This window comes from Anser brachyrhynchus (genome assembly GCF_964034855.1).
Source record: "Anser brachyrhynchus genome assembly, chromosome: 16".
In the NCBI taxonomy this organism is placed as follows: domain Eukaryota; kingdom Metazoa; phylum Chordata; class Aves; order Anseriformes; family Anatidae; genus Anser; species Anser brachyrhynchus.
The window spans coordinates 3,775,268-3,797,798 of NC_137734.1; the positions used below are offsets into that span (position 1 = coordinate 3,775,268).

A 22,531-nucleotide genomic window follows, 5' to 3' on the forward strand; every position below is an offset into this window, starting at 1 on the left:
AAGTGTCTGTGACCAAAAGCCCTTGCTTCCCCCAATTCCCTCAGCTTTGGAGCCTCTTAAGTTCTTGACACAGGAGAAAGACATCTGTGGCATAGGAGGCTGCAGTGAAGCTCCTCACCCATGGCCACCATGCAGGCAGCGATGGAGTAAGGACTGGAAGTCAGGCAGCTGCTCCTTTCCCTAAACACCACGTTGCCTCCTGGGGCAGCTCCTCAGCTGTCATCGTGAACAGGCTTTCCTGTGCTTGCTCACATATGGCAAGGGACACTCACTGTGTCTGGTATCCACTGTATTCTTCAGAGTGCTCTGCATAAATGTTTGCACAGGAATTAGCCTTTGCAGGATTTCTGTCCTTCCTGCTGAGCCTGTGTCCCAGAGCCCCAGGTCCCAGTAGAAAGCTCTCCCTCAGCAGGCATGCTTCATAATCCTAAAGGTGTTACAGGGTGTGCTTTTCCTGCCGGGATCCCCAAAGCCTCTCTCCTAACATCTCGTCATCTTCTTTTGCAGCAGTTCCTGCATTCCCTCAAGGTTTCTGAAGCTTTCCCAGTCCATCATTTTGGAGGGGGGCCAGGCTCTGCCCATTGCCTCTGATGTCCCCCTGGCCCAGGCAGTCCACGTGGCTCCAGCCGGGATCCCGCTGGAGCCTGCACCTCGGCCTCCCACAGCTGTGGACCCCACCGCAAAACTCATCCTCCTGCAACAGCCCCAGGTAGCAGCGTGGGCATGGGGTGGGCTGTCGTGGTGGTGCTGTAACACTGGATAGCTGGGGCAGGGAGAAGTTTTCATTCTTTGTTCAGTAGCTTTAACAATTTAGCAATTAGACTTTAAATCAGAATTTAACCAGGACTTTAAACTTGTCCCTGAACCTGTAATTCCCATTGAGGTCGTACCTCCCTCCTGCCCTGCTTGTTCTTCTGGACTCCCAGGAACAGCTTTGCAGGTGGTACTGTTAGAAAGGGGGGTGTGGGGGAATGGGAGGCTGATTCACCAAATGTCTGACTGTTACCTGACAGTTGTGCAGTAGGAGCACAAGTCTGTGCAATAATAAATGAAAAACAAGCAGGTGTAAGTGCAGGCATCAGATTTAATTCTATTTATTTATTTTTTCTCTCTCTGTTCTCGTGTTTGGGGCCAGGATGCTGTTGTGTTTAACAGCCGGATTCAGAACCTGGGACGCTACGCCTTCATCCTGCACTACTACCAGCCCAACCATCCCACCTTCCCTGTGGAAGTGTTAATCAACGGGGGGCGCATCTGGCAAGGTGAGATGAGCAGAGCCCTGGGGAAAGCTGCAGATAGGCAACAGCGCTGTAAGAGGCGCCCCAGAAAGTTTTTCGTGCTAGACAGTAACTGGGTTCTCTGAGGAATGCAAACATGAAGTAAGACAGACCCTCAGCTCTTACAAACTGGGTGGGTGTGATGGGATCTGCAAGGGAAATGTGAGACCAATATCTTTGTTGTTTTTTCAGGTCAGACCAATGCAACTTTCTGTCCGCATGGCTATGGGTGCCGGAGCCTGGTAGTTTCTGAGGACCAGATTATTCTGGACGTTACTGATAATGATCTGACTGTGGTTGTTCGAGTGCCAGAGGGCAAGCAGCTGTGGTTGGTGAGTCTCATTCTGGGAAGCTCCTTGGCATGCTGGACCAGGCTCCAGCAGGGCTTGGGGATTTTTGCAACTGTGTCACCATAAGAATGTTTCCCACCATCCTCAGTTTCTGAACTACCTTAGAAAGTTGCAATCTCCAGTGTTAGTGGCGTAGAATTGTGGGCAGGGTTCACATCTGTCCAGCTCAGCTAAGACTCACCCATCTTGTCCTTGCTGCAGGATTACATCCTTGTGGTGCCGGAAGACAGCTACAGTTCTCAGTACCTTCAGGAGGAACCCCTGGACAAGTCCTATGACTTCATCAGCAGCTGTGGCATTAACAGCTTCTACATCAAGTGAGACCTTTGGCTTTGGGTGGCTGCTCTGCTGTACAAGGGCTGCATGCTCCACAGAAAGCAACAGCCTTTTCCCTTTGCAGACATCGTGTGTGGCAGGGGAGGGCTCTGCTTAATGCTTTCCTTATCTAATGACCAAACCCAGGGGTTTTGGGGGGATCTCAGTGTCACAGGGCTCTCCATCCCACCAGTTCAGTGTTTCTGTAGGCTATCCCGATGGATTTTGTGGTGGTGGAGAGGTTGGGAGACTGTGCCGCACGATGACTCTTCCTGCCTTCCCCTGCAGTCCCAGCACATCGTCGAGGTTTTGCCGCGACTCCGCCATCTCACTGTCCCTCTTCTACAACAACGGGGCGCAGCCCTGCCAGTGCCATGAGGCAGGGGCACGGGGCAGCCAGTGCGAGCCCTTCGGCGGGCAGTGTCCCTGCAAGTCCAACGTCATCGGGCGAGAGTGCTCCCGCTGCGCCACCGGCTACTGGGGCTTCCCCAACTGCAGGCGTAAGTTGTCCTGTCTCCTGCTCTGGCCGTTTTGCCTTGGGCTGCCTGGGTCTTGCCCTCACAGACACGGCTTCTTCCTGCCTCTTCCAGCCTGTGACTGTGGGACACGTCTCTGTGACGAAGTGACGGGGCAATGCATCTGCCCTCCGCACACCCTGAAGCCGGAATGCGTTGTCTGTGAGCCCCAGACCTTTGGCTGCCATCCCCTCATCGGGTGTGAGGATTGCAATTGCTCTCGGCCGGGCGTGCAGGAGCTGACAGAGCCGGGCTGCGATGTGGACAGCGGGCAGTGCAGGTGAGGGAGCCCTGTCCCTGTCCAGGGCACACCTGGCAGCATCTCCGGTCCCTGGGGGAGTAACTGGACACGTTGGCAGGCTGCAGGGAGGAAACGGGCAGGATGGGGAAGTCCTTGTCAGCACTGTGTCCCTGCCAGCACGGATGAAACTCTGCAAACCCGACTGATCCTCACACAGCAGCGTGAGGCTGAGATTTCTAATGCTGCATCTCTCGTGTCCTGTCCAGGTGCAAGCCCAATGTCATAGGGCGACAGTGCGACCTCTGTGCCCCCGGCTACTACCACTACCCCAACTGCCAGCGCTGCGACTGCCACCCAGCTGGCACTGAAGCAAGCACGTGCGATCCGGTCACAGGGCAGTGTCACTGCAAGGTCAGTCCTCCAGCACTTTCACGTGGTGCGTTTCTGCTCGGCTCAAGTCTCCTTGCTCTGGCAATATGTTCAGCCTGGGGGGCTACGGGAGTCTGGTGGGCCAAGAGGGAGCCAGACACAAGGAGTAGCTGGTCCAGAATACCCTGAAAAGCTTCTTTTCCCTATTTTTCCTGGCTGCAAGGGCTCACTCACCAGGCAGTTGCTGGGGAGTCAGGCACTCTGAACCACTCATACAGCCATCTCTGTCCTCTAGGAAGGCCTAGCAAGGAGCTGCTGACACTGTTGAGCTTTGTTTGTCTTCCAGGAAAATGTGGAGGGCCCAAGGTGTGACCAGTGCCGCCTGGGGACGTTTTCTTTGGACGCCAGTAACCCCAAGGGTTGCACCAAGTGTTTCTGCTTCGGTGCGACAGATCGCTGCCGCAGCGCTGAGAAATACCGAGCCGAGGTAAGGGGGCTGCCAGAGCTCACAGATGGGTTGTGTTCCCGTCTGCCTGGCTCTCTGCTGCCCAGGGGTCTCCATCCCGCACTGATCTTAACCCTCTGGAAGATAGGCTGCGAGGGAGGTTATCTTTGTCTTACTGCGCCCATCTCCCACTTTCAGCCCCTTTTTCTGGTCCCTGGGGCCTCGTCGGGTGGAAAGGCGTAGCAGGGTTGTGCCACGTGGGGCTGGTGCTCAGCTTTCCAGTGGCTTCATCAAGATGCATGGGAGGTTGTGACCCTCTTGGCATCCTTTCAGCTGTACTGAAAAGTGTCAGCATCCAAATACATTCTGTAGTTCCACCAGAGCACAGCGGGGGCTCCCTGGAAAACACGTACGGTTGATGTTTCCCCGCAGTTCGTCGACATGAACGGGTGGCTCTTGCTGAGCAGTGACCGCCAGGAAGTGCCAGCATCCCTGAGCCTGCGGGAGCAGCTCCTCCGCGCTGATCTCAAGAACCTCCCAGATGCCTATCAGGAGCTCTACTGGGTTGCACCCAGCTCCTACCTCGGGGACAGGGTAAGAACACAGTGAGAGCTGGACCAGCAGCCAAACACGTCCCTGACCCCACCAACATGCATGCCGGCAGCGTGCCCACAAGCGTGCAGGCATGGCTCACTCGTGATTGAGCACGGACAGCTCGGACTCAGGTCCCTGGTGTGGACTTGCAGCAACGTATGTGATTTGGCTCTCCCTTAGGTTTCCTCCTACGGTGGCCACCTGCGCTACGAGCTTCACTCCGACCCCCGGAGGGGCGACGTTTTCATTCCAATGGAGTCCCGCCCGGACGTGATCCTGAAGGTGCAGCCCGAGAAATTCTCTGGTGGCTCCTGCTAACGTGAGCAGGATGAGGTGGTGACTGACACTTTCCTTGCCGTTCCCAGGGAAATCAGATGAGCATCATGTTTCTGGAAGGCTCCTACCCATCCCCAGGGGGGGTACATGAAGGTCAGCTGCAGCTGGTGGAGGTGAGTTTGCACACACATGTGTACCAAGTTAAGTGCTCAGATGCTACTGAAAGGACAAGACTAGCATGTAGGCAGAAGGGAGGATTGCTTTGAGCTCAGTATTTTTGTTGCTGCCTGTTGCGGCAGAACTTGCTGTGAAAATCCAGGAACTGTTTTACCTGTGCAAAGGGGAGACATCCCAGCGGCAGGGAAGTGAAGGTTAGGCTGGATGTCCAAGCGCCTGGTACAAAATAAGGGCTTATGCTTTCTGCCAGTAATGTCAGGTCTTCTCCCACTAGGGTAACTTCAGGCACACGGAGACGCACAACCCTGTGTCTAGAGAGGAGCTCATGATGGTGCTGGCAAACCTGGAGCAGCTGCAAATACGGGCACTCTTCTCCCAGCTCTCCTCATCTGTGTCCCTGCGCCGTGTGGTCCTGGAGATTGCAACGGATACAGCTACAGGCATCCAAGCCAGCAACGTGGAGTTGTGCTTTTGCCCAGCTAACTACCAGGGGGACTCCTGCCAGGTAGGGGCAAAAGGGCACGCGCCATTCCAGGCAGAGAGTAGTTGAGCAGAGACCATATGGGGCCTCAGACACCCCTCATGCTTAGTGCAGGTGGCAGTCCATGGGGCTTGGATCATTGACCCCTGAGGGCTTTAGTTTTAATCGCAGCTCAGGTTGTGTCTGAGAAAGGAACAACATCTCCCACATTCCTCCGCACCAGCCTGCTCACAGCTTCCCTTCCACCACAGCACAGCACACTGGGGAGCCCTGCATTAGCTGCAGCTGGCGTCTTGGAAAAGGCATGATGGGGAAATTGTTCGGGTGTTGAAGACCAAAATCAAGTTCTTGCAGTATCTTGGAGTAGGTCCTACTGCCTGTGCAATTACCTCTTACTGATGAGGAGCAGAAAAGAGCTGCATGGAAAAAATCTTTGTTGTTGCTTTTAATCTCTTCTCTATCTATACAGCCCTGTGGAAATTCTGTCATGGAAACTAAATCAGTCTCTGCTTTGTCAGGCTGTTTTTCACATCTCTGTCTTCTCCTCTCTCCTCAGGAATGTGCTCCAGGTTACTACAGGGACACCAAGGGGCTATTTTTGGGAAAATGCATTCCATGTCATTGCAACGGCCACTCAGATCAGTGCCTGCCAGGGTCTGGGATATGCCTTGTAAGTAAACAGTGAGCCAGCATGGTATTTTGGACTTGGAAGAGCTGTAGTGTGTGATGAAAAAAGCTCTTCACATGCAAACTGCATCAGTGGGACCACGCTTGAATCAGAGCATTTGCTGCACGTGCCATTTCAGGGGTGGTCCCACTCAGGGTCAGCCTCGGGTGAAAAACAGTTCTAGGAAAGAGAAAGGACCAAAGCATCCAGATATCTGGTGGGGAATTGTCTGTGCAAGCCACTATTTCCTGCTGTCAGTGCTGAGCCTGCTTTGTCCTTGCAGAACTGCCAGCACAACACGGAGGGAGACCACTGCGAGCAGTGCAAGGACGGCTACGTGGGCAGCCACTCTGCTGAAGGGTCCCTGCAGTGTGTCGGATGTCCGTGTCCTCTTTCCGTTGCTTCCAACAAGTGAGCACCCTTGAGTGGAATTGCCTGTTTGCCCCTTCTGTTTAACTGCTGGGAACAAGGCTGGCCCACGTCAGGGCACTGGTTTGGCGCTGGGAAGTGAGCTTTTTCCATGACCCCAAACCCGCTCTCCTGCCTGAGGTCCCAGCAGTCCACGCCAAGTAACTGACCCCCCGGCACCACGTCAGTGAGGTGCCTGCACCTTCCCGTTCACCCCTTGTCGTTTCAGTTTTGCTGTCGGTTGTGTCCGCAAGGGCTCCAACATGCAGTGCCTCTGCAAGCCGGGCTACGCTGGACCCAACTGTGAGCGGTAAGGAAACCCGTGTTGCTGGGGCCACAGCCACGCTAGTCCCATGCAGCCACTGCTGTGGCACAACAAAAGTTGTTCTAGTAGAAACTGCAGAGGGAACAGTCGGCCTTGCCCCCAGTGTGATTTGCTCTGGCAGGAATTCTTTCGGTCCCTTTCAGCCTGCAGATACCCCATGGCTGTCTTTACTGCTGATATATTGTGCTACTGGGGTTGCATTACTTAGCTGGGCTTTGCCTTAACTTGCAGCCTGTGATAAAGGCACCTTTCTGGGGTATCCAAAGGGAAAACACAAAGTGCTTTGAGATCCCACAGGGCTGCATCAATTGCAAATCTTGGATGCCCTCACTGTTATAATTGCTCAAGACTGAAGTGTGGTGCCAGCAAGGGCTCTGAGGATCCCCCCAGTGCCCTGGCTGTGTTTTAACTTGCTGTGTTTCTCCAGGTGTGCCCCGGGATACTACGGCAATCCCTTGGTGATTGGCAGTTCGTGCCAGCCCTGCGACTGCAGCAGGAACACGGATCCCAACATGCTCTTCAGCAGCTGCGACTCCCTGACGGGTGCCTGCACGGGGTGCATGCACCACACAGCCGGTGCACGGTGCGAGGTCTGCGCCCCCGGCTTCTATGGGGATGCAGTGACAGCCAAGAACTGCACGCGTGAGTGGGGCAGGCAGCATGCACTGTGGGGAGAAGGTGGACAGACAGACCTCTGACATGTCCAGAGCCTTGGCTGAGCTGCGCATTGCCTGGATGAGTCGTGCACTCAGTTACATACGTGCCCGGACAGGCAGCCTCTAAATATGATGATAAAAAAAAAAAACAAAAAACAGCTCTAAAAACGTACCCTCCAGCATCACAACTCCATAACCTCCAATCCACCCGTCTGTAGGCTGCCAAGCCACACCCAGGCTGGAACAGCCTGACTCCAAGCAGCTACTGCAGCCACGGCGCTGGCACTTCCCCGGGAGCGTGGGTGTGCACAGCCCGCTCCCAGCACCGCTCAGCTCCCTCTGAGGAGCGGCAGCTCACAAAAGAGGGGCTGTCCTGGGCAAGGGTAATGGGAATAAATTGTCGGCTGGAGAAGGTCCAAGAGGAGAGAGGCTCTGTGGTAGGGAGAAATAGGGTTCCCTGTCAGGAATAAGGGGGGTTTGGGGGTGGCTGACCAGTCTCTTCAGTTCAGCGCATAACTGGGTGTATCTTTTTCCTGGCAGAGTGCAACTGTTCGCCTTGCGGCACTGACTCATGCCATCCGCAGACTGGCCAGTGCTTCTGCAAGGCTGGGGTGACAGGCCAGCACTGCGACCGCTGCGAGGTGAGGGCCACCTGCGTGCCGTGACAGCGCCGGTGCAGACACGCCTGCCCTCTTTGTGAGCGGGGCACCCGCTGACCTGCTTTTCCCTAGGAGGGGTACTACGGCTTCGAGGGATGCTCCGGCTGCCAGAGGTGTGACTGCGACGTCGGTGCTGTGGGGAGCAGCTGCCACGTGCAGAGCGGACAGTGCAGCTGCCTGCCCGGCGTCAGCGGCCTGCGCTGCCAGCAGTGTGCCCCCGGCTACTGGGGCTTCAGCGAGAGGGGCTGCAGAAGTAAGTCCTGCTGCTGGGTCCCTCACGTGGAGGAGTGGCAACAGCACAAAATGATGACACGGGCCTTTCCCTGTTATTACGCTTGGCAGAATGTGAGTGCAGAGGGGGCTCCTGTGACCCGCGCACCGGGGAGTGCACCTGCTCCAACGGGCTGACGGGGAAGCAGTGCGACGTCTGCATGCACGACTACGAGATCCCGGTGGCGAACGGCCCAGACAGCATGAGGTGTGAAGGTCTGTGTCCTGCAGTGCTGGGGAACGAGGGGCGGGAAGCCCCGGGAGAGGGCCCCGTGCTGACTGCTGCGTTCCCCTGGCAGTGTGCGATAGCTGTGTCCTGCTTCTGCTGGAGGATCTGCAGAGCATCGAGATGTCCTTGCCCTCCATCCGCAACCAGCTGGTCAACCTCAACGCCAGCTCCATCGCCTGGGCTCGCCTCCACGGCCTCAACAGTACTATGGCAGCTATCGCTGTGCGTGCAAGGTATAATGCTGTTTTTTGCCTGTGTTTGCTGGCCTGTTGGCCTAATTTCAGCTCGTTTTTTTCCAGAACCAGCTGCGTGAGTACCAAAGAGCCATGAGCAAGGTCAGGCAAAGGGCTGATGAGCTGGAGGATGAGAACACGGACCTCACGCAGGACTTGAATGCACTGCAGCACAAAGTAGGATATTTCTTCATCTCCCTCCCCTTGCCAGAGCAAGAGTCCCCCCCTTTTGTCTAAAATGAGGGCTTTGAAGGCTGTGAGGAACCTAGTTCTGGCAGGATGGATCTCCTGCTCAGCCCAGCTGTGGACGTTGGGATGTCTTACTCAGCTGCCCAAGCTACATTACCTGCATGGCTCCATTGGAGGGCTGTTAAATTTCTTGTGATATTGATGGCTGTTTCTTGATTTAACACTTGATTTTGAAGGAGCTCCATATTTAACCAGTAAAAATAAATAAAATGTTATTTACAGAAGTAGCATATGGGAGGGAACATAAATGTCCAAGTCTGTCTTGGGTGTATCCCTGTGGCAGGGAGAAGCCATGCCCTGGTAGCAAACAAATACACCCTTTTTATTGCAATTATTCTTAGAGGCCTCAATACTGCACACATTTTGCTAGGTGCAATCGGTACATTCTAGAAACACTACTTGTGTCTTCAGAGAATTTGTAAAATGAGCAGAATTTGATTTGATTTATAATCTCCCTACTTTTAACCTAAGGGAGATGGAAAAGTCTCTCCTTGATGACGTGTGTCCCTTGGGCAACTGCATGGACAAACGTCTGCCTCTGTCTATATTTTTGTCCATGCTTCGAACAGCTAAACTGCAGGCCTGTACCTTCTCTTGTTCCCTGGTCAGGACCCAGGTGGGCCTCACGCTGGGTTCTAAGCCTTTTCCTGTGTCAAGAGCAAGAGCACAGGACAGAGATGCTCTATGTGGTCTTAGAACCATTTCAGGATCCAGAACCTATTGCACCGGGAGCTTCACTTCTCACTTGTGCTCCTGTAAGGTAGTAAATAAGACCATTAATAACACATCACAGGAGAGCAGCACCAGATAGCTGTTGCAGATGTGACTTCAAGGAGCTCAAAAGCTGTGTATTCCTAGTCTTGTGTGTTTTTTGGGAATATCATACCCTCTGATGGGTCATGTTAAACATAACTTACGCTTGAGCTAAGCCAGTGTTTTGTGTTTTAGATGACAATGACTCACAGAAAAGCAAACCATTTAGAGGAGAATACAATAGAGACTTACCAGAGAGGGGAGCAACTCCTGCTGAATATCCAGAGTATTCAGAAAAGCATTGGAGGTAGGTAAAGAAGCATCCCGGCTTTATGGGTTTTTGCTGCTGGGAATTTCGCTTTGCAAACAGCAGAGTACTGCATCACTTAGAAAGGGCCATGGAAAAAAAGAAGGGGAAATGCAAATGTAGTGGAGATCCTCCCAGACTCATGGCTGTTTAGGTAGACCAGAGGTTATTGTGAGTCCCAGCTGTCTGACTGAATGCCACCTTTGGAAAAAATACGTGAAACTTGCACCAATGTTATTAAAATGCATAAAACTGTCACTTCAGGAGAGATTTAGCAAAACAGGGAGCGACTGGATCAAGGAGAGGAGGCAAAATCACAAGAAGGTGCTTGGGATGTAGCGTGAATTAGTGGTAGCGGTCAACAAGACAGAAACATGGCAATACACCTGGGTGATCTTGCAGTTTGGGTGCCTGAGTACTGAACAAGGGCTGGCTGCATTGTGGTGAGGGTGATGTGAGAGATGGAAGGTCTCAGAGGGTTGTGAAGGGACCGGGGTCCGTTGATGCTAACAGGACTGGATTTCTCTGTAGACTTGGTGCGGCAGATGGCCAAGTTCGGGGCGGCAAACGCCAGTACCACCTCCACTGAGGAGTTTCGGCAGAAGATGGCTGAGGTGGAGAGGATGCTGAGGGAGATGAAGGAGCGGAATCTGGGCAGCCAAGAAGAGCTGGCGAGGCGCGAGCATGAGGAAGCTCAGAAGCGTGAGTCCAGCTCAGCAGCATGGCACAGAGTTATGCAGACCCTGCTTGGTTTGGTTGTTCCTGACAGCGTGGTTTGGAGCCCTTGCAGACACTACACATCATAGTCATGTTTGGAGGGTGTGGTTATTAAAACAGACACCCCTCACAAGTTTCACAGTAATTTCTGGGTCATCTTTGCCACCCCAAGGGATCACTTATAATTTTTTTCCCCTCAAAGTGAATTTTAGAGCTGCTTGTATTAACTGGGTAGTTTGGTTTTACGACCAAAAATGACAACACTTAGAGCCAGGAGTTAGCATTTATCATACAAACATTACATGTGGATGGGAATGAGTCACCTTGTGTTTCTTCATTGTCCCAAGAGAGTGGTTCAGAATAATAACTGGCAGCCCGCCATCCTCAGCAGCCCTGCCATCCCGAGGGCTTCCCTTGCAGGACCAAGGGGTCACATTCTGCTCCTGTGCAAAGCTCTGCTGCATAATCAGGCAGACCAGCTATTGCAGGGAGCTGAGTGCTTCTGATTAGCAGACAGTGGCAAAACATAATTCAGCAGTTGTCAACTGGAATTATAAACTGTCTCTCACTAGAAATAAGTAAGTGAAATGGGGAGTAATCAAGCAGTGGAGTGGGACTCAGGTAGAGGTTCTCCATCCTATGGAGCCTTACAGGCATGGCTGAGCATCTTTCTGAAAGAGATCCTATTTCTCTCACCAGCATTGGGGATTTTTAGACAATACTGGATGAGATCCTATTCTATCCAGGCTGAAAGAGGAAGGGAGGGAGGATAGTTGCTTCAGGTCTTGATACCAACAAAGTGAGACCAGAACCAGGCTTTTCCACAACCAAGCACAGAAAGAGCTCTTTTAACACAGGAGGATGGGTTAGTGACGGTTCTCACCTCCTCCGTCCTCAGTGTTGCATCGGGTGAAGAGCGAGTTTCATTCCCACTGGGAGTCCAACCAGGACCTGGTGAGCAGCATCCAGGACCGTCTGGCACAGCACAGCTCCCAGCTGATGGATCTCCGCGATGCCCTCAACGAGGCTGTGAACAAGACCAGGCAGACAGAGGACTTGAACAGCCTGAACCGCAACAACCTGGAGGAGAGTCAGGTAGACCTTCACCACATATACTCATTCTGCCCAGCAGTGAGGGGTTCCTGCCCTGGTCCCACTCGCTCCTAACTCCACATCTCTGTCTAGCATAAGAGCCGTGAGCTCCAGAAGCAGTATGGGCTGGTGCAGGAGACCCTGAGGATGGCCGAGGACTCCCTGGCCCAGGTCTCCAGCTTCCTACAGAAGATGGAGAGCGCAAAGGAGGTGAGTGATGGAGTTGCTTTGGTATGGGCAGAGCACAGTGGGGCAGCCCTGGGGAGTGACACGTGTCCTTGCAGGCGTACGAGAAGCTGGCGGCACTGCTGGATGGAGCGAAGCTGCCCCTGACAGAGCGGGTCAAGAAGTTCTCCCCAGCCAGCAGCAAGATCCCCATCGTGGAGCAGGCGGAGGAGCATGCCCGGCTCCTGAGCGAGCTCGCCAAGAACCTGTCCAGGTGAGACATCCACCCAGCTCCCTGGTCCTGCCTCTTGGTTGGTCACCACCCAACCCAGCCTTGACCTGTGAGGGTTGGGGATGGGAAACCACAGCCCCTCCATTGCAGCAGAGGAGCAGTGGGGTGTTGTTTCCAAGGCTTTAGCTCCACAGGCTTGACAGCTTTGTCTTCCAACACAGCATTATCCAGGGCACAAACCAAGATGGCTTTATCCAGAGGGCAATTGATGCCTCCAATGCCTATGCCAGCATCATTGAAGCTGTGAAAAAAGCTGAGCGAGCAGCCCACGACGCCGACGAGGCAGCAGGCAAGGCTTTGATGGTACGTGCTGTGCAGACGAGCAAAAGCCAAATTTCCTCAATGGTCCTGCATTTTTTCACAGCCACACGTAGTGGTCTGCTGCCCCCTCCCTCTGAGACTTCAGCGCTTCGTTCTTTGTCAGATAACGTGAGATCTGCCGAGGCCAGGGCTGGTCTCTGGGGGTTGGGGTCTCCCCATCACACCCCACAGGACACCCCACTGCAGTTGTCCAAATGAGCATTTTTTTGACAGTGGTCAGGAGCAGAGACTTGAATTCCTCTTCCAGACTTCCAGGCAGCGCCTGTTTGTTTTTACAGAATGTCATATCAGAAAATCTCGGGGCTATCTCTAAGGAGCTGAAGAGGAACAGCAGCAACCTTGAGGAGTCTGTGATGAGAGAGCAGAGAAAACTCAATGGAGGTGAGAGAAACTCCTTGCAGGATGAAGGCTTTGGGCAGAAGTAGCAGATCACGATGTCCTTTGGGCTGGATTGAGACCCAACATGCTGAGTATGTGTTTATACGTTTCTTTAATTGCAGCTATTAAAGGCACTCTGCAGACAGCGAAGGACAAGCTGGCCAACCTCCGCACGAAAAAGGAGCAGCTTTTGAACCAGCTGCAGTCTGTGCAAGACATGCTGGGAAGGGACCAAGGTTTGTCCTGGGTGGGCACTGGTGCTCTCTGCCTCTTTTCTCAAGTCCAGGCTGTGAGCCAAGACTGCTTCCTCTCCTCTCCTGGCCACCTCAGAGATTTTCCTCCTGTCTTTCCAGAGGACACAAAGGAAGCGATCCAGAAGGCCAAAGCAGCAGCGACAGAGGCCAACGAAACAGCTTCAAGAGTGGAAGATACCCTGAGCACCATGAGGAAGAACCTGGATGAGTGGAAAGACAAGTACGGAGGCCTTCGAAACGAAGACCTGAACCGAGCAGTCCAAGACGCCAGGAAATCTGGTGAGTGCTCATCCTGCTTGGCTGCTGGGGCTGAGTCCAGTGCAAGCCAGTGCCTGGACAGATCCGTCCTCAGAGACCGTGCTTTTAGGAGCTGTGCTTTGTAGCTCCACATCGAGAGCGGAGGGACGTGAAGAAGCCAGTACTAGGTGCCTCAAATCCTGCTCCTCCGTTTTAATTTCAGTCTGCAGTGTGTGTATCACCTGGGCCTTTACTTCAAGAGATTGCATGCACTGGAGCATCTTTAAATCCCTCTTCAAGGCTGCTGTGCTTGGGGGGTGATAGCATGACCCTGCTTGGACTTGCACGTCTCAAGATTGCAAGATCTTCACATCTCCCTTCCTCACTAACACAAAAACACTGGTTCCTTTCTAATTCCAGTGTCCAGCCTGGAAAGCACCATCCCGCTCCTGCTGGGGACGCTGAGCAGCCTGGAGAACAGGAGGAACAAGAATGCCACCGTGTCAGAGAACATCGTGCGGATCCGGCAGCTCATCACGCAGGCGAGGAACGCCGCCAGCAAGGTGGGCTTGTGGGAGGGTGAGGGCTGTGCACAGGGGGCGAGGGGCTTGGGGTGAACGAGGACTTACCTGAGGGTGGTATGTAAATGGGAGAGGGAGCTAGAAGAGCTCTGGGGCTACCAGGCATGGCTGCTTGCTCAAGGGAAGACTCCAGAAAGTGGACTTGGCAGAGTGGTCATGGACAAGAGGTAGCAGCAGTGGTTTCAGCCCTTTGGGCTTGGATTTCTTTCCCTCCAGGTGAAAGTACCCATGAAGTTCAATGGCAGCTCAGGCGTGCAGGTCCGGATGCCCAGCAACCTGCAGGATTTGGCAGCCTACACATCCCTCAAATTCTACATCCAAAATCCTGAGCCCAGGAGCCGGCAGCGACGGCAGGACGGGGCAGAAGAGGGGCGGTTTGTGTTGTACCTGGGCAGCCGGGAGGTGAGATGGGACCACGCGGGCAGGAGGGGGGCAGCAGGAGCCCAGGCAGGTAGCAGTGTCAGTGGGGGATCCTGCCTGGACATCATGCCCTTGGTGCAGCCCTCAGCACCTGGGGAACCAGGAGCTTTTCTCCCCATGCCCTGCTGTTCCCCCTGCTCTGGTGCATCAGGGAGAGCATCGCTTGGTGCGCTCCTGCGCATCCTGATTGCCAGCATGTGGCCCTGTCTCTCCTGCATTCAGGCCACTGGAGACTACCTGGGTATCGTGCTCAAGGACCACAAAGTGCAGTGGGTCTACAAACTGGGTAACGAGGAGCCAGCTTCCCTAACCGTCGATGAGGAGATCGGAGAGCAGTTCGCCACCATCAGCATTAACCGGTAGGAGACTGATGGGACACGTCCTGAGGGACCTCCCTGGGAGCCTGTCCCCGCAGTGCACGTGCGTAGTGGTACTGTGCCCAAACCCAGGCAGGCCTCGGGCTTGCAGAGGTGCTGTGGATTCCACACCATTCATCAATGATCGACTTAAAAAAAATGCCAGGGAAATTGTCTTACCGTGTCTCGGAAGGTCTGGGGGTGCCTTCACGAAAGGAAAGGTGAAAGATGATGATGCTCCTCAGGGAAAGTCCCTTCAGCCTGGTGGCAGCACTGAGAACAAGAGTGCTGACTCCTTTCGATGCACTGCTGCTGTGGGGTTCCCTGGTGGGAGGTGCACCCGTTTTTGGCTGAGCTGCATGGGGAGGCCCTTTGCTCAGGGAGGGCAAGGTTGGCTCATCTTTGGGAATCTCCACTTACCTTGACCATCCCTCCTTGCCGCAGGATACTGCAGTACGGGCAAATGTCCGTGATTGTGGAAAGGCACACAGTGCACGAGACCAAGGGAGACAGCGTGGCCAAGGGGGAACAGGGGCTGCTCAACCTCGACCCGCACAACGTGGTCTTCTACGTGGGTGGCTACCCCTCCAGCTTCACGGTGAGGCGGGCAGCAGGGAGGGAGGCACGGTTTCCTCGGAGGTCTCAGCCGTATCTTTGGAGCTTCTTGGGGGGAGAGCCCTTGATATGGTGGGGAAACCAGGACCAAACTTGCCTTATCTGGTTCCATTCCCAGCCCCCTCCCACCCTGCGTTATCCCAACTACCGTGGGTGCCTGGAGCTGGACACGCTGAACGAGGAGGTGGTGAGTCTGTACAACTTCCAGCACACCTTCCAGTTGGACACCACCGCTGAGAAGCCCTGTGCGAGGTAAGGCACCACAGCCAGGCCAGGGCAGCTCCTGTCCCAGGGGCTTACCCGGACCCCTGGCTGCCCCAGAGCGTGGCAGTTGGCTTTGGAGTGATGCCTTGTGTCCCTTCTTGCATGGTCCAGGTCCAAGTCCACAGGAGATCCCTGGCTGACCGACGGCTCCTACTTTGATGGTACCGGGTATGCAGAGATCAAGTTTGAGAGCCAGTTTGGTACAACCAAGCGCTTCGAGCAGGAGATCCGGGTTGTCTCCTATAACGGCATCCTCTTCTTCCTGGAGAATCAGGCAGGTGCCCGCTCCTCTAGGGAGCCTCCACACCTCCGCGAGTGGGCTGGGGCAATCGGGAAGAGAGGGCTTTGGAAGTGGCAGAGTGCTGCTTGGCGCAGTATTTCTGCACTTTTGTTAAAAGCCACAAGAGGGCTGGACGCAGACCTCACAGCCAAGGCAGTCACTTGTCTGGTCCCGGAGGGCCTCCCCCAAGCTCCAAGAGCTTTTGAGCTAGGCCAGGGTTCACTGGCGCAGTCAGTGCTGTGAGGAGCATTTCCACCTCGCAGTGCCATCCCTGTGCCCCCCGCACAGGGCTGCTCCTTGCACGTGAATCCCTCCTCATTGCCATGGTGATGGGCTGAGGCACCGAGACCTGCTTCTGCCGGTGCTGAAAGGCAGGTTGGGCTGTGCACCAAGCACCAGGGCATGGTGCTGAGCATCCACCCTGCCTCCCCTAGGGTCAGTTCCTGTGTCTGGCCATCCGGGACGGGAAGCTGGTGCTTTACTATGACTTCAGCACTGGCCTGGAGATGGCAAAACCCAGCAGCAACTCGTCCTCCCTCACCGTCAGCAGCACCACAAACAAAGCGGTAAGGGAGAGCGGTGGGTGCACGGCTCGCTTGGGGGGGTGGCTCTTCATCCAGAGGGCAAGTGGCGCACCTGACCCCTGGTTTTGGGAGAAGGTTTGAAGCCTGCTGGCTCCGTGCCTCCCTCTGGGGTGTTCTTTGCTTCGAGATGTGAACCGGACACCTCGCGCTGTCCTCCGTGATGGATCCGATTGCCCCAGGCTGGCAGGTCATTTTTCTCCTCTGTCTGCAGATCCAAATCTTCCTGCTCAAAATGAACAACAAGAAGCGCATCCTGGTGCGGCTGGAGCGCCTCACCATCTTCATGGTGGAGCAGGAGAACTCCCTGGAGAATGCTGTCTCCTATTACTTAGGCGGCGTGCCCCCAGCTTTGCTACCCCCCAGGTGGGTCCAGCCCAGATATTCAGCTCCGTAGTCCTTGGGGGTGGCCCTGGCCCTTCCCCAGCCACAGCCAGGGCTGCTGGAACTCTGCAGGGAAGGTTCCTCATCCTGCCCATCACCATGGGCTTGAGGGCTGAGGTGCTGATGGGTGTCATGAGCCCTCCTTGGCCAAGCTGGGTGCTATGAAACAGCCTCGTGCATGAGGCACTGGAGACACACCAGGCCTTCGTGGTCCCAAGTGCTCTGTTTGAGAGGCTGCAGGGCCAGAACCCCCCCAGGGCCGTCCGGTAAGGCTGTCTGCTTCTCCCGCAGCTTGAAAGCACTCTTCCCCATGGGTGGGCCCATCCGGGGCTGCATGAAGGGCTTGAAGGCTCTTGGCAAATACGTTGACCTGAAGCGCATGAACACGGTTGGCGTGAGCTACGGCTGCACCTCAGACCTTCTGGTAAGCACGATGTTCTGGCAGCTGGGAAAAGGGCCCACTGGGGAAAGGATCACAGGACCCCTGGGACAGGCCCCATCTCCTGTCCAGGCAGAAAGGTGCATAAAACCCACGGCCCCTCAGTGCAGCGGGGCAGGGCAAGGTGCTCCACGTGACAGCCGTAGCACCAGGCAGACCGAGCGAGAACCTGGATGCCTTGCTTCTCTTCCCAGCAGCCTGCAATGCTGGGCCTGGCTCTCACCTCTCTTCCTTGGCATCCCTTGCAGGTGGCTCGCTCAGTCAGTGTCCACGGCCACGGCTACCTGACCCTGGCCCTGAAGGATGTGCCAGGGCTGCGGGACTTCTACAGTGGCTTCAGCTTCCAGACGAGCCAGCACGAGGGGCTGCTCTACCACCACGCTACCCAGGTGGGCTCCTGCTGTCCCCCCAGTTATCCTGGCAGTGGGGCAGAAACGTTAACTCCTGCTCCGGGGGTGGCAGCGCTCCTCCTTGGGAAAGGGAGGGATTTTGGTGGAGTCAGGGAGTGAATCCACAGTGAAATCTCCACCCTGAGCTCTTGGAGGGTGGTGGTGACATGGGCCCTTGTGCCTTCCTTCTGTAACGGCACGATGCTTTCTGCAGGAGGGGACGTGCCAGGTGTCCCTCCAGAGGGGCCAGCTGGCCTTGAACCTGCTGGAAACCAAAATCACCACTGAAAACGCCTACGCAGATGGCCGGGCCCACTATGTGGCCTTCTACAGTGACACCCGTGGGTACGTGTCCTGGCGGTGTGCGGGGCCCGAGGGGCCAGCCGCCACGGGGACCTGCTCAGCCCTCGCCACTCCTCCCTGCCAGGGTGCGGCTGTACGTGGACGACGAGCTGCAGGACACCACGGCAGGCGCCAGGCCCAGCCGGCGGCAGCGACGGCAGGATGGACGGCTGCTCTTCCAGCTCGGGGGCTCGCCAGAGCCAGGTGCCCTCAGCAACCTCACCGGCTGCATCGGGAACGTCTTTGTCAAGAGGTCAGCGTCTTTGCACAGATTCAGCCCTGTCCTGCCTCCCTGGCTGGCCCAGTAACAGGAACTCTTTCTCCCTGCGTGTAGGAGGTCAGAGCCACAGATGGTGGTGGACCTGCAACAGAACATGGAGAGCATCAACGTCACCATGAGCTGTGCCTGGGGAGAGCAGCCACAGCAGCTCAGAGTTGCCCTGAAGAAGGACAGAAGGAAACCCAAGGTACCAGCTGCTGTCAGACCTCTCCACGTCCTTCCCCCATCCTCTCCAGACACCACCATCACCCCCTTCCTGGGCACCTCTGCCCTGCAGCACTCACAGGGGTGCTCCCCTCACTCCATTCCTTGGTGCGACTCGTGTAGGTGCCGGGCAAGCCCGTCTCAAAGGACCGCCGCCATAACCGGGAGGGGCTCTGCCAGCTGCCCCACGCAGCTGGGGGCACCTTCCGCTTTGGGGGCACCCCGAGCAGCCGCTGGGAGTTTGAGGAGATCCCGGCCTCCTTCAGCCAGAGGTGAGGCTCGCTCCGTGCCCACCCCACGCACACTCAGCCCCAAGAACCGTCGCTCGGAGAGTGGTGGCTCCTTGCAGCTGTGGGCGGGCAGGGTGCTCCCATCACCCCCCTGTCCCTGCAGGTCCCACTTCTCCCTGGAGGTGAGGCTGAACTCCTCCAACGGGCTGCTCTTCTACGTGGCGGGCAAGCGGGGCACCTTCATGGCTCTCTTTGTCTCCAACGGGCGCTTCGTCTTCGTGGTGGACGTTGGCAGGCGCCGCCTGCGCATCCGCAGCAAAGACAAGTACCGGGACCGGCGGTGGCACACGGTGAGCAGCGGGATGGTTTTTGGCAAGACCTCTCTGAAACTTGTTGCTCTCCCCCCTCCCCTGCTGCCACAACCCTGTTCTGGGCATCGCTTCCTAATTGCACGCGGGACTCCCACCATCAGGTGGGACAGAAAAAGGGACGGCAAAGCTGTAGCCAGGGCTGACTGAACCTCTGAGCCGGCCTCCCCCTTCCCCAGGCATGGTCCTGGGGTTCCTCCCACCCCAGGAAGCCCCCAGCCCTGGCACTGACCTTTGGTCCTTGCAGGTCTTCTTCAGCAGAGACGAGCACCGAGCCCAGCTGGTTATCGACGGGCTGCGAGCCCAGGATGCTGCAGTGGCCACCGCAGGGCTCTTCGTGGCCCGGAGCCCCTTGTACGTGGGGGGGATCCCAGCTGGAAAAGCCAAGGCTCACGTGCCGGTAAGGGCTCAGTGGTCCCGTGGCATCATGCCATCTCTGCTAGTTCCTGGTCCCATGGTACAGCCCCGTGCCTGCTGTGTTTGGCCCCTCTGCACTCACTCTCACGGCCTCTCTCTGCAGGACACGTCAGCCTCCAGCTTTGATGGCTGCCTGAGGAACCCGCAGCTGGATGGAAAGCCCCTGGGTGCCCCCTCACGCACCTTTGGGGTGACGCCATGCTACGAGGGCGCTCTGGAGAGCGGGGTCTTCTTTGCTGCAGATGGCGGGTCCATCAGCCTAGGTACCCCACAGCAGCCCGGGCTGGTTCCTGTGGCCCTGGGAGGGATGCGCCTCTAGGAGGTCCCTCGTCCCCTTCTCACCAGCAGCATTTCATTTTCAGCTGATGCAGTGGCAACTGAGCCGGACCTGGAGGTGTCACTGGAGGTCCGTCCCCGCAGCGCCTCTGGGCTCATCTTCCACGTTGGCACAAGAAGGAGCCACCATCTCCTGCTGTACATGGAGGAGACGAAGGTAGCGGGAAGGGCGGCTTCCCCCTGAGTTTTCAGAGGCATCTCCTGCCCACCATGCTCAGTTCAGTGACCTCTGATGATTTTGTCTCCCGTGCTAGGTCACCGTGAGAGCGAACACGGGGGCTGACGAGTTCCACGCATCAGTGACGTGCCCATCCCTCTGCGACGGGCAGTGGCACACCATCACAGGTGAGGTGACAGCACTCAGCTCGGGGGTGCTGCTCCCCTCCTGCTGCTCTGCTTACACCTATGAGGTGGTGCCTGGGCTCCCTCCCTGGGTATTTAAACCCCAGCTCCCACCTGTATGTGGTTAATCTGGGAGATTGTAGCTGCCATTAAGTAATTTTCTAATTAGAGCCCTTGCCCAATCTCGTTAGTGCTGTCAGACCTGGTGAGCCCGAGGGACGGGGCGGTTACCAGGTCACAGAGCCACCGGCAAGGCCAGGGCTGCCCCGTGACACTGCCAGGCCAGGCCCGGGCTCGGCTCCGTCCTGCTGGGGGTGAAAGGCTCGGGGCTACAAGGCTCGGTTGGGCGCACGTCGGTCCAGTGGGTTCAAAGCCTGCAGCCGGGCCCGGTGACTGAGCAGGAGCCCCACCTGCCTGGGCTCAGCCTTTAATGCATTTGCCATCGGGGGAGTGCTGAGGGTTTTGCATCGGGGCCTTTCTGGGTGGGGGTCCCAGCCCCTGCTGGGAGAGGGCAGCTCTGTTCTGCAGGAAAACACCCCAATTTATGGACCGCTGCGGTGCCACAAGGCAGGTTTGGGGGAGGCTCTCCTGACCCGGGGCGTTTCTCAAGCACCACAGCAGGGCCTCTGCCCAGCCCAGTTTTGCTGTGCTCCAGCACTGGGCTGTGCCAGAGGGCGGCGGTGGACTTGTTCTCCAGGTGAGGAAGCAGCACTGACCGGTTTTGCTTTCTTTCTAAGTTACCAAATGGAAAAACGTAATCCAGCTCGACGTGGACACGGAACGAAAATACACAATGGGGCCCAGCCAGCCTCCTGCACCCAGCACAAGGGCGACCTTCTACTTGGGAGGACAGCCAGGTGAGGGGGGGAGGAGATGCGCTCCAGAACAAAATTCCCCAAAGCAATACTACTGCTCTTGCACATAAAATGTCCTTAACCCCCTGCCCTGTTTCTAGCCCCACTAATGCTTGGTTTTATTTGTTCCACCAGCGGAAACAGACCAGGCCAGCACAGCGCCATCGTTACCTCCCCTCCCTCATTACGTGGGCTGTGTAAGGAATCTGCTGATCAACCAGAGCCACGTGAACCTGCTGCAAACCGGGACCGTCAGGGGCTCCGTGGGCCTTAGGGGTTGCCCCGTGCTGTAAGTAAGCGCACCTCAGCGTGCAGCCTGACCGACAGACACCGCACCGCTCCCTGGGCCCTCACCGTCACCTCCTCGTTGCGATTAGCCGTGGCCAAACTTACCTACCCTGCAGCGACTGCAGTGCAAGCCTACAGGCACCAGTCTGGGGCCAAAACCACGGAGGGGCCACGAATCCATGGGGAGAAGGGGGGCAGGGGAGGAAGGTGGAGAGAAGGGGGCACTTTAGAGGCATTTTTCACAAATATAACCAAAAAGTTGGAGCAGGATGCGGAGGCAGGTCCGACTCCTTCCCCGGTGGTCAAGCGTCCACAACAGGACTCGTGCTGACACACGGCTCGTGTGAAGAGCAGCTGTCCCCTGCCGAACGTGGGCTGAAGCACACAGCAGCTGTGCAGCATGTCCCGAACCCTGTTCCCTTCACCCCACCCTCACAACGCACATAGGTTTAGGTCACAGAACACTTGAGGCAGTTAATAACAGTCACAGGCTGTCTTCTGCTGAAGGCTGGAGGCAGTTTCTGTTTTATAATGCAATTAGGACAAACTGGATTAATTCCGTCACTTCTGTGTTTTTATAAGCAAGGCCGCATTTAACCCTGCCCCCAAGGTCAGTCTCGGTACACCTGCTGCCGCTACACAAATAAAAAGCTTTGCAAGGGGGACCTTGGACAAAATTCTGCTCTCAGAATTAGCATCTGCCTATCAGATTAATTTATAAGATTTAAAAAAAAAAAAAAAAAGAACAAAATAGGCTGGAAGAACTGCTGAGGGAAAGCAGGCCATCACACCCACCACTGAGCTCTTTGCAGTTACAGCCAGCTCTTTGCTACCACTGACAAAAGTCCTGTTGTACGAAGCGAGAAACTGTTGCTTGAAAGGGAAGTAATAAAGGTTACCTCTGTCTGGAGTTGCAACGTCACTTTGCCATCACCTCACCTGCCACCAGCTGCCTTCTCCCATTCAGCCTAACTCACTCCTGTTACAGTGCAGGCTTCACTTGAAAAACACACTTCTTCTCCCAAGACACCTAGCTCACTTGTGCACTTACACATCATATATATATTTGTGTGTGTATATATATATATCTAGCCACCTGGGGACAAAATCTTGCTTCTGAAATGGACTTATAACTTATATCGTTTTTTATGAGGGGTAAATATTGTAAAATGGGTTTTTAACATGTCCATCTTAAATGTAATTATGACCTGTTTTTAAGTTGTAGTATTAAAGATGGTCTTTGTAAATCACTGGTACATACTTTGGAGTCAAATAAAGTTTTATGTTATTCTCTTTCAATTTTCTGGTG

The 22,531-nt window shown here is 55.6% G+C and overlaps 1 protein-coding gene across 4 annotated transcripts in view; it reads left to right on the plus strand.

Annotated features, from left to right (window-relative positions):
- Positions 1 to 22,521, plus strand: part of LAMA5 (laminin subunit alpha 5) — a 91,236-nt gene extending 68,715 nt beyond the window's left edge. For 2 of the 4 annotated variants that reach the window (XM_080558032.1, XM_080558034.1), the window contains exons 30-80: positions 508 to 709; positions 1,136 to 1,262; positions 1,470 to 1,609; positions 1,829 to 1,944; positions 2,231 to 2,442; positions 2,533 to 2,737; positions 2,965 to 3,109; positions 3,414 to 3,554; positions 3,945 to 4,106; positions 4,287 to 4,388; positions 4,472 to 4,555; positions 4,834 to 5,064; positions 5,597 to 5,710; positions 5,991 to 6,118; positions 6,345 to 6,425; positions 6,868 to 7,082; positions 7,637 to 7,737; positions 7,828 to 8,008; positions 8,098 to 8,241; positions 8,325 to 8,476; positions 8,554 to 8,664; positions 9,685 to 9,796; positions 10,328 to 10,498; positions 11,412 to 11,608; positions 11,699 to 11,815; positions 11,890 to 12,044; positions 12,224 to 12,365; positions 12,662 to 12,764; positions 12,884 to 12,997; positions 13,115 to 13,294; positions 13,673 to 13,815; positions 14,050 to 14,235; positions 14,476 to 14,612; positions 15,054 to 15,207; positions 15,343 to 15,476; positions 15,600 to 15,762; positions 16,203 to 16,334; positions 16,564 to 16,715; positions 17,025 to 17,157; positions 17,421 to 17,561; positions 17,776 to 17,906; positions 17,989 to 18,156; positions 18,238 to 18,370; positions 18,511 to 18,659; positions 18,781 to 18,967; positions 19,233 to 19,385; positions 19,506 to 19,665; positions 19,765 to 19,895; positions 19,993 to 20,083; positions 20,818 to 20,937; positions 21,070 to 22,521. In XM_080558032.1, the coding sequence (XP_080414158.1) occupies positions 508 to 709; positions 1,136 to 1,262; positions 1,470 to 1,609; positions 1,829 to 1,944; positions 2,231 to 2,442; positions 2,533 to 2,737; positions 2,965 to 3,109; positions 3,414 to 3,554; positions 3,945 to 4,106; positions 4,287 to 4,388; positions 4,472 to 4,555; positions 4,834 to 5,064; positions 5,597 to 5,710; positions 5,991 to 6,118; positions 6,345 to 6,425; positions 6,868 to 7,082; positions 7,637 to 7,737; positions 7,828 to 8,008; positions 8,098 to 8,241; positions 8,325 to 8,476; positions 8,554 to 8,664; positions 9,685 to 9,796; positions 10,328 to 10,498; positions 11,412 to 11,608; positions 11,699 to 11,815; positions 11,890 to 12,044; positions 12,224 to 12,365; positions 12,662 to 12,764; positions 12,884 to 12,997; positions 13,115 to 13,294; positions 13,673 to 13,815; positions 14,050 to 14,235; positions 14,476 to 14,612; positions 15,054 to 15,207; positions 15,343 to 15,476; positions 15,600 to 15,762; positions 16,203 to 16,334; positions 16,564 to 16,715; positions 17,025 to 17,157; positions 17,421 to 17,561; positions 17,776 to 17,906; positions 17,989 to 18,156; positions 18,238 to 18,370; positions 18,511 to 18,659; positions 18,781 to 18,967; positions 19,233 to 19,385; positions 19,506 to 19,665; positions 19,765 to 19,895; positions 19,993 to 20,083; positions 20,818 to 20,937; positions 21,070 to 21,227 (7,441 nt within the window). In that variant the 3' untranslated portion in view covers positions 21,228 to 22,521. The remainder of the gene's footprint in view (positions 1 to 507; positions 710 to 1,135; positions 1,263 to 1,469; positions 1,610 to 1,828; positions 1,945 to 2,230; positions 2,443 to 2,532; positions 2,738 to 2,964; positions 3,110 to 3,413; positions 3,555 to 3,944; positions 4,107 to 4,286; positions 4,389 to 4,471; positions 4,556 to 4,833; positions 5,065 to 5,596; positions 5,711 to 5,990; positions 6,119 to 6,344; positions 6,426 to 6,867; positions 7,083 to 7,636; positions 7,738 to 7,827; positions 8,009 to 8,097; positions 8,242 to 8,324; positions 8,477 to 8,553; positions 8,665 to 9,684; positions 9,797 to 10,327; positions 10,499 to 11,411; positions 11,609 to 11,698; positions 11,816 to 11,889; positions 12,045 to 12,223; positions 12,366 to 12,661; positions 12,765 to 12,883; positions 12,998 to 13,114; positions 13,295 to 13,672; positions 13,816 to 14,049; positions 14,236 to 14,475; positions 14,613 to 15,053; positions 15,208 to 15,342; positions 15,477 to 15,599; positions 15,763 to 16,202; positions 16,335 to 16,563; positions 16,716 to 17,024; positions 17,158 to 17,420; positions 17,562 to 17,775; positions 17,907 to 17,988; positions 18,157 to 18,237; positions 18,371 to 18,510; positions 18,660 to 18,780; positions 18,968 to 19,232; positions 19,386 to 19,505; positions 19,666 to 19,764; positions 19,896 to 19,992; positions 20,084 to 20,817; positions 20,938 to 21,069) is intronic. The other 2 variants (XM_080558033.1, XM_080558035.1) reach the window with 1 other exon arrangement.
- Positions 22,522 to 22,531: the final 10 nt, after the last annotated feature.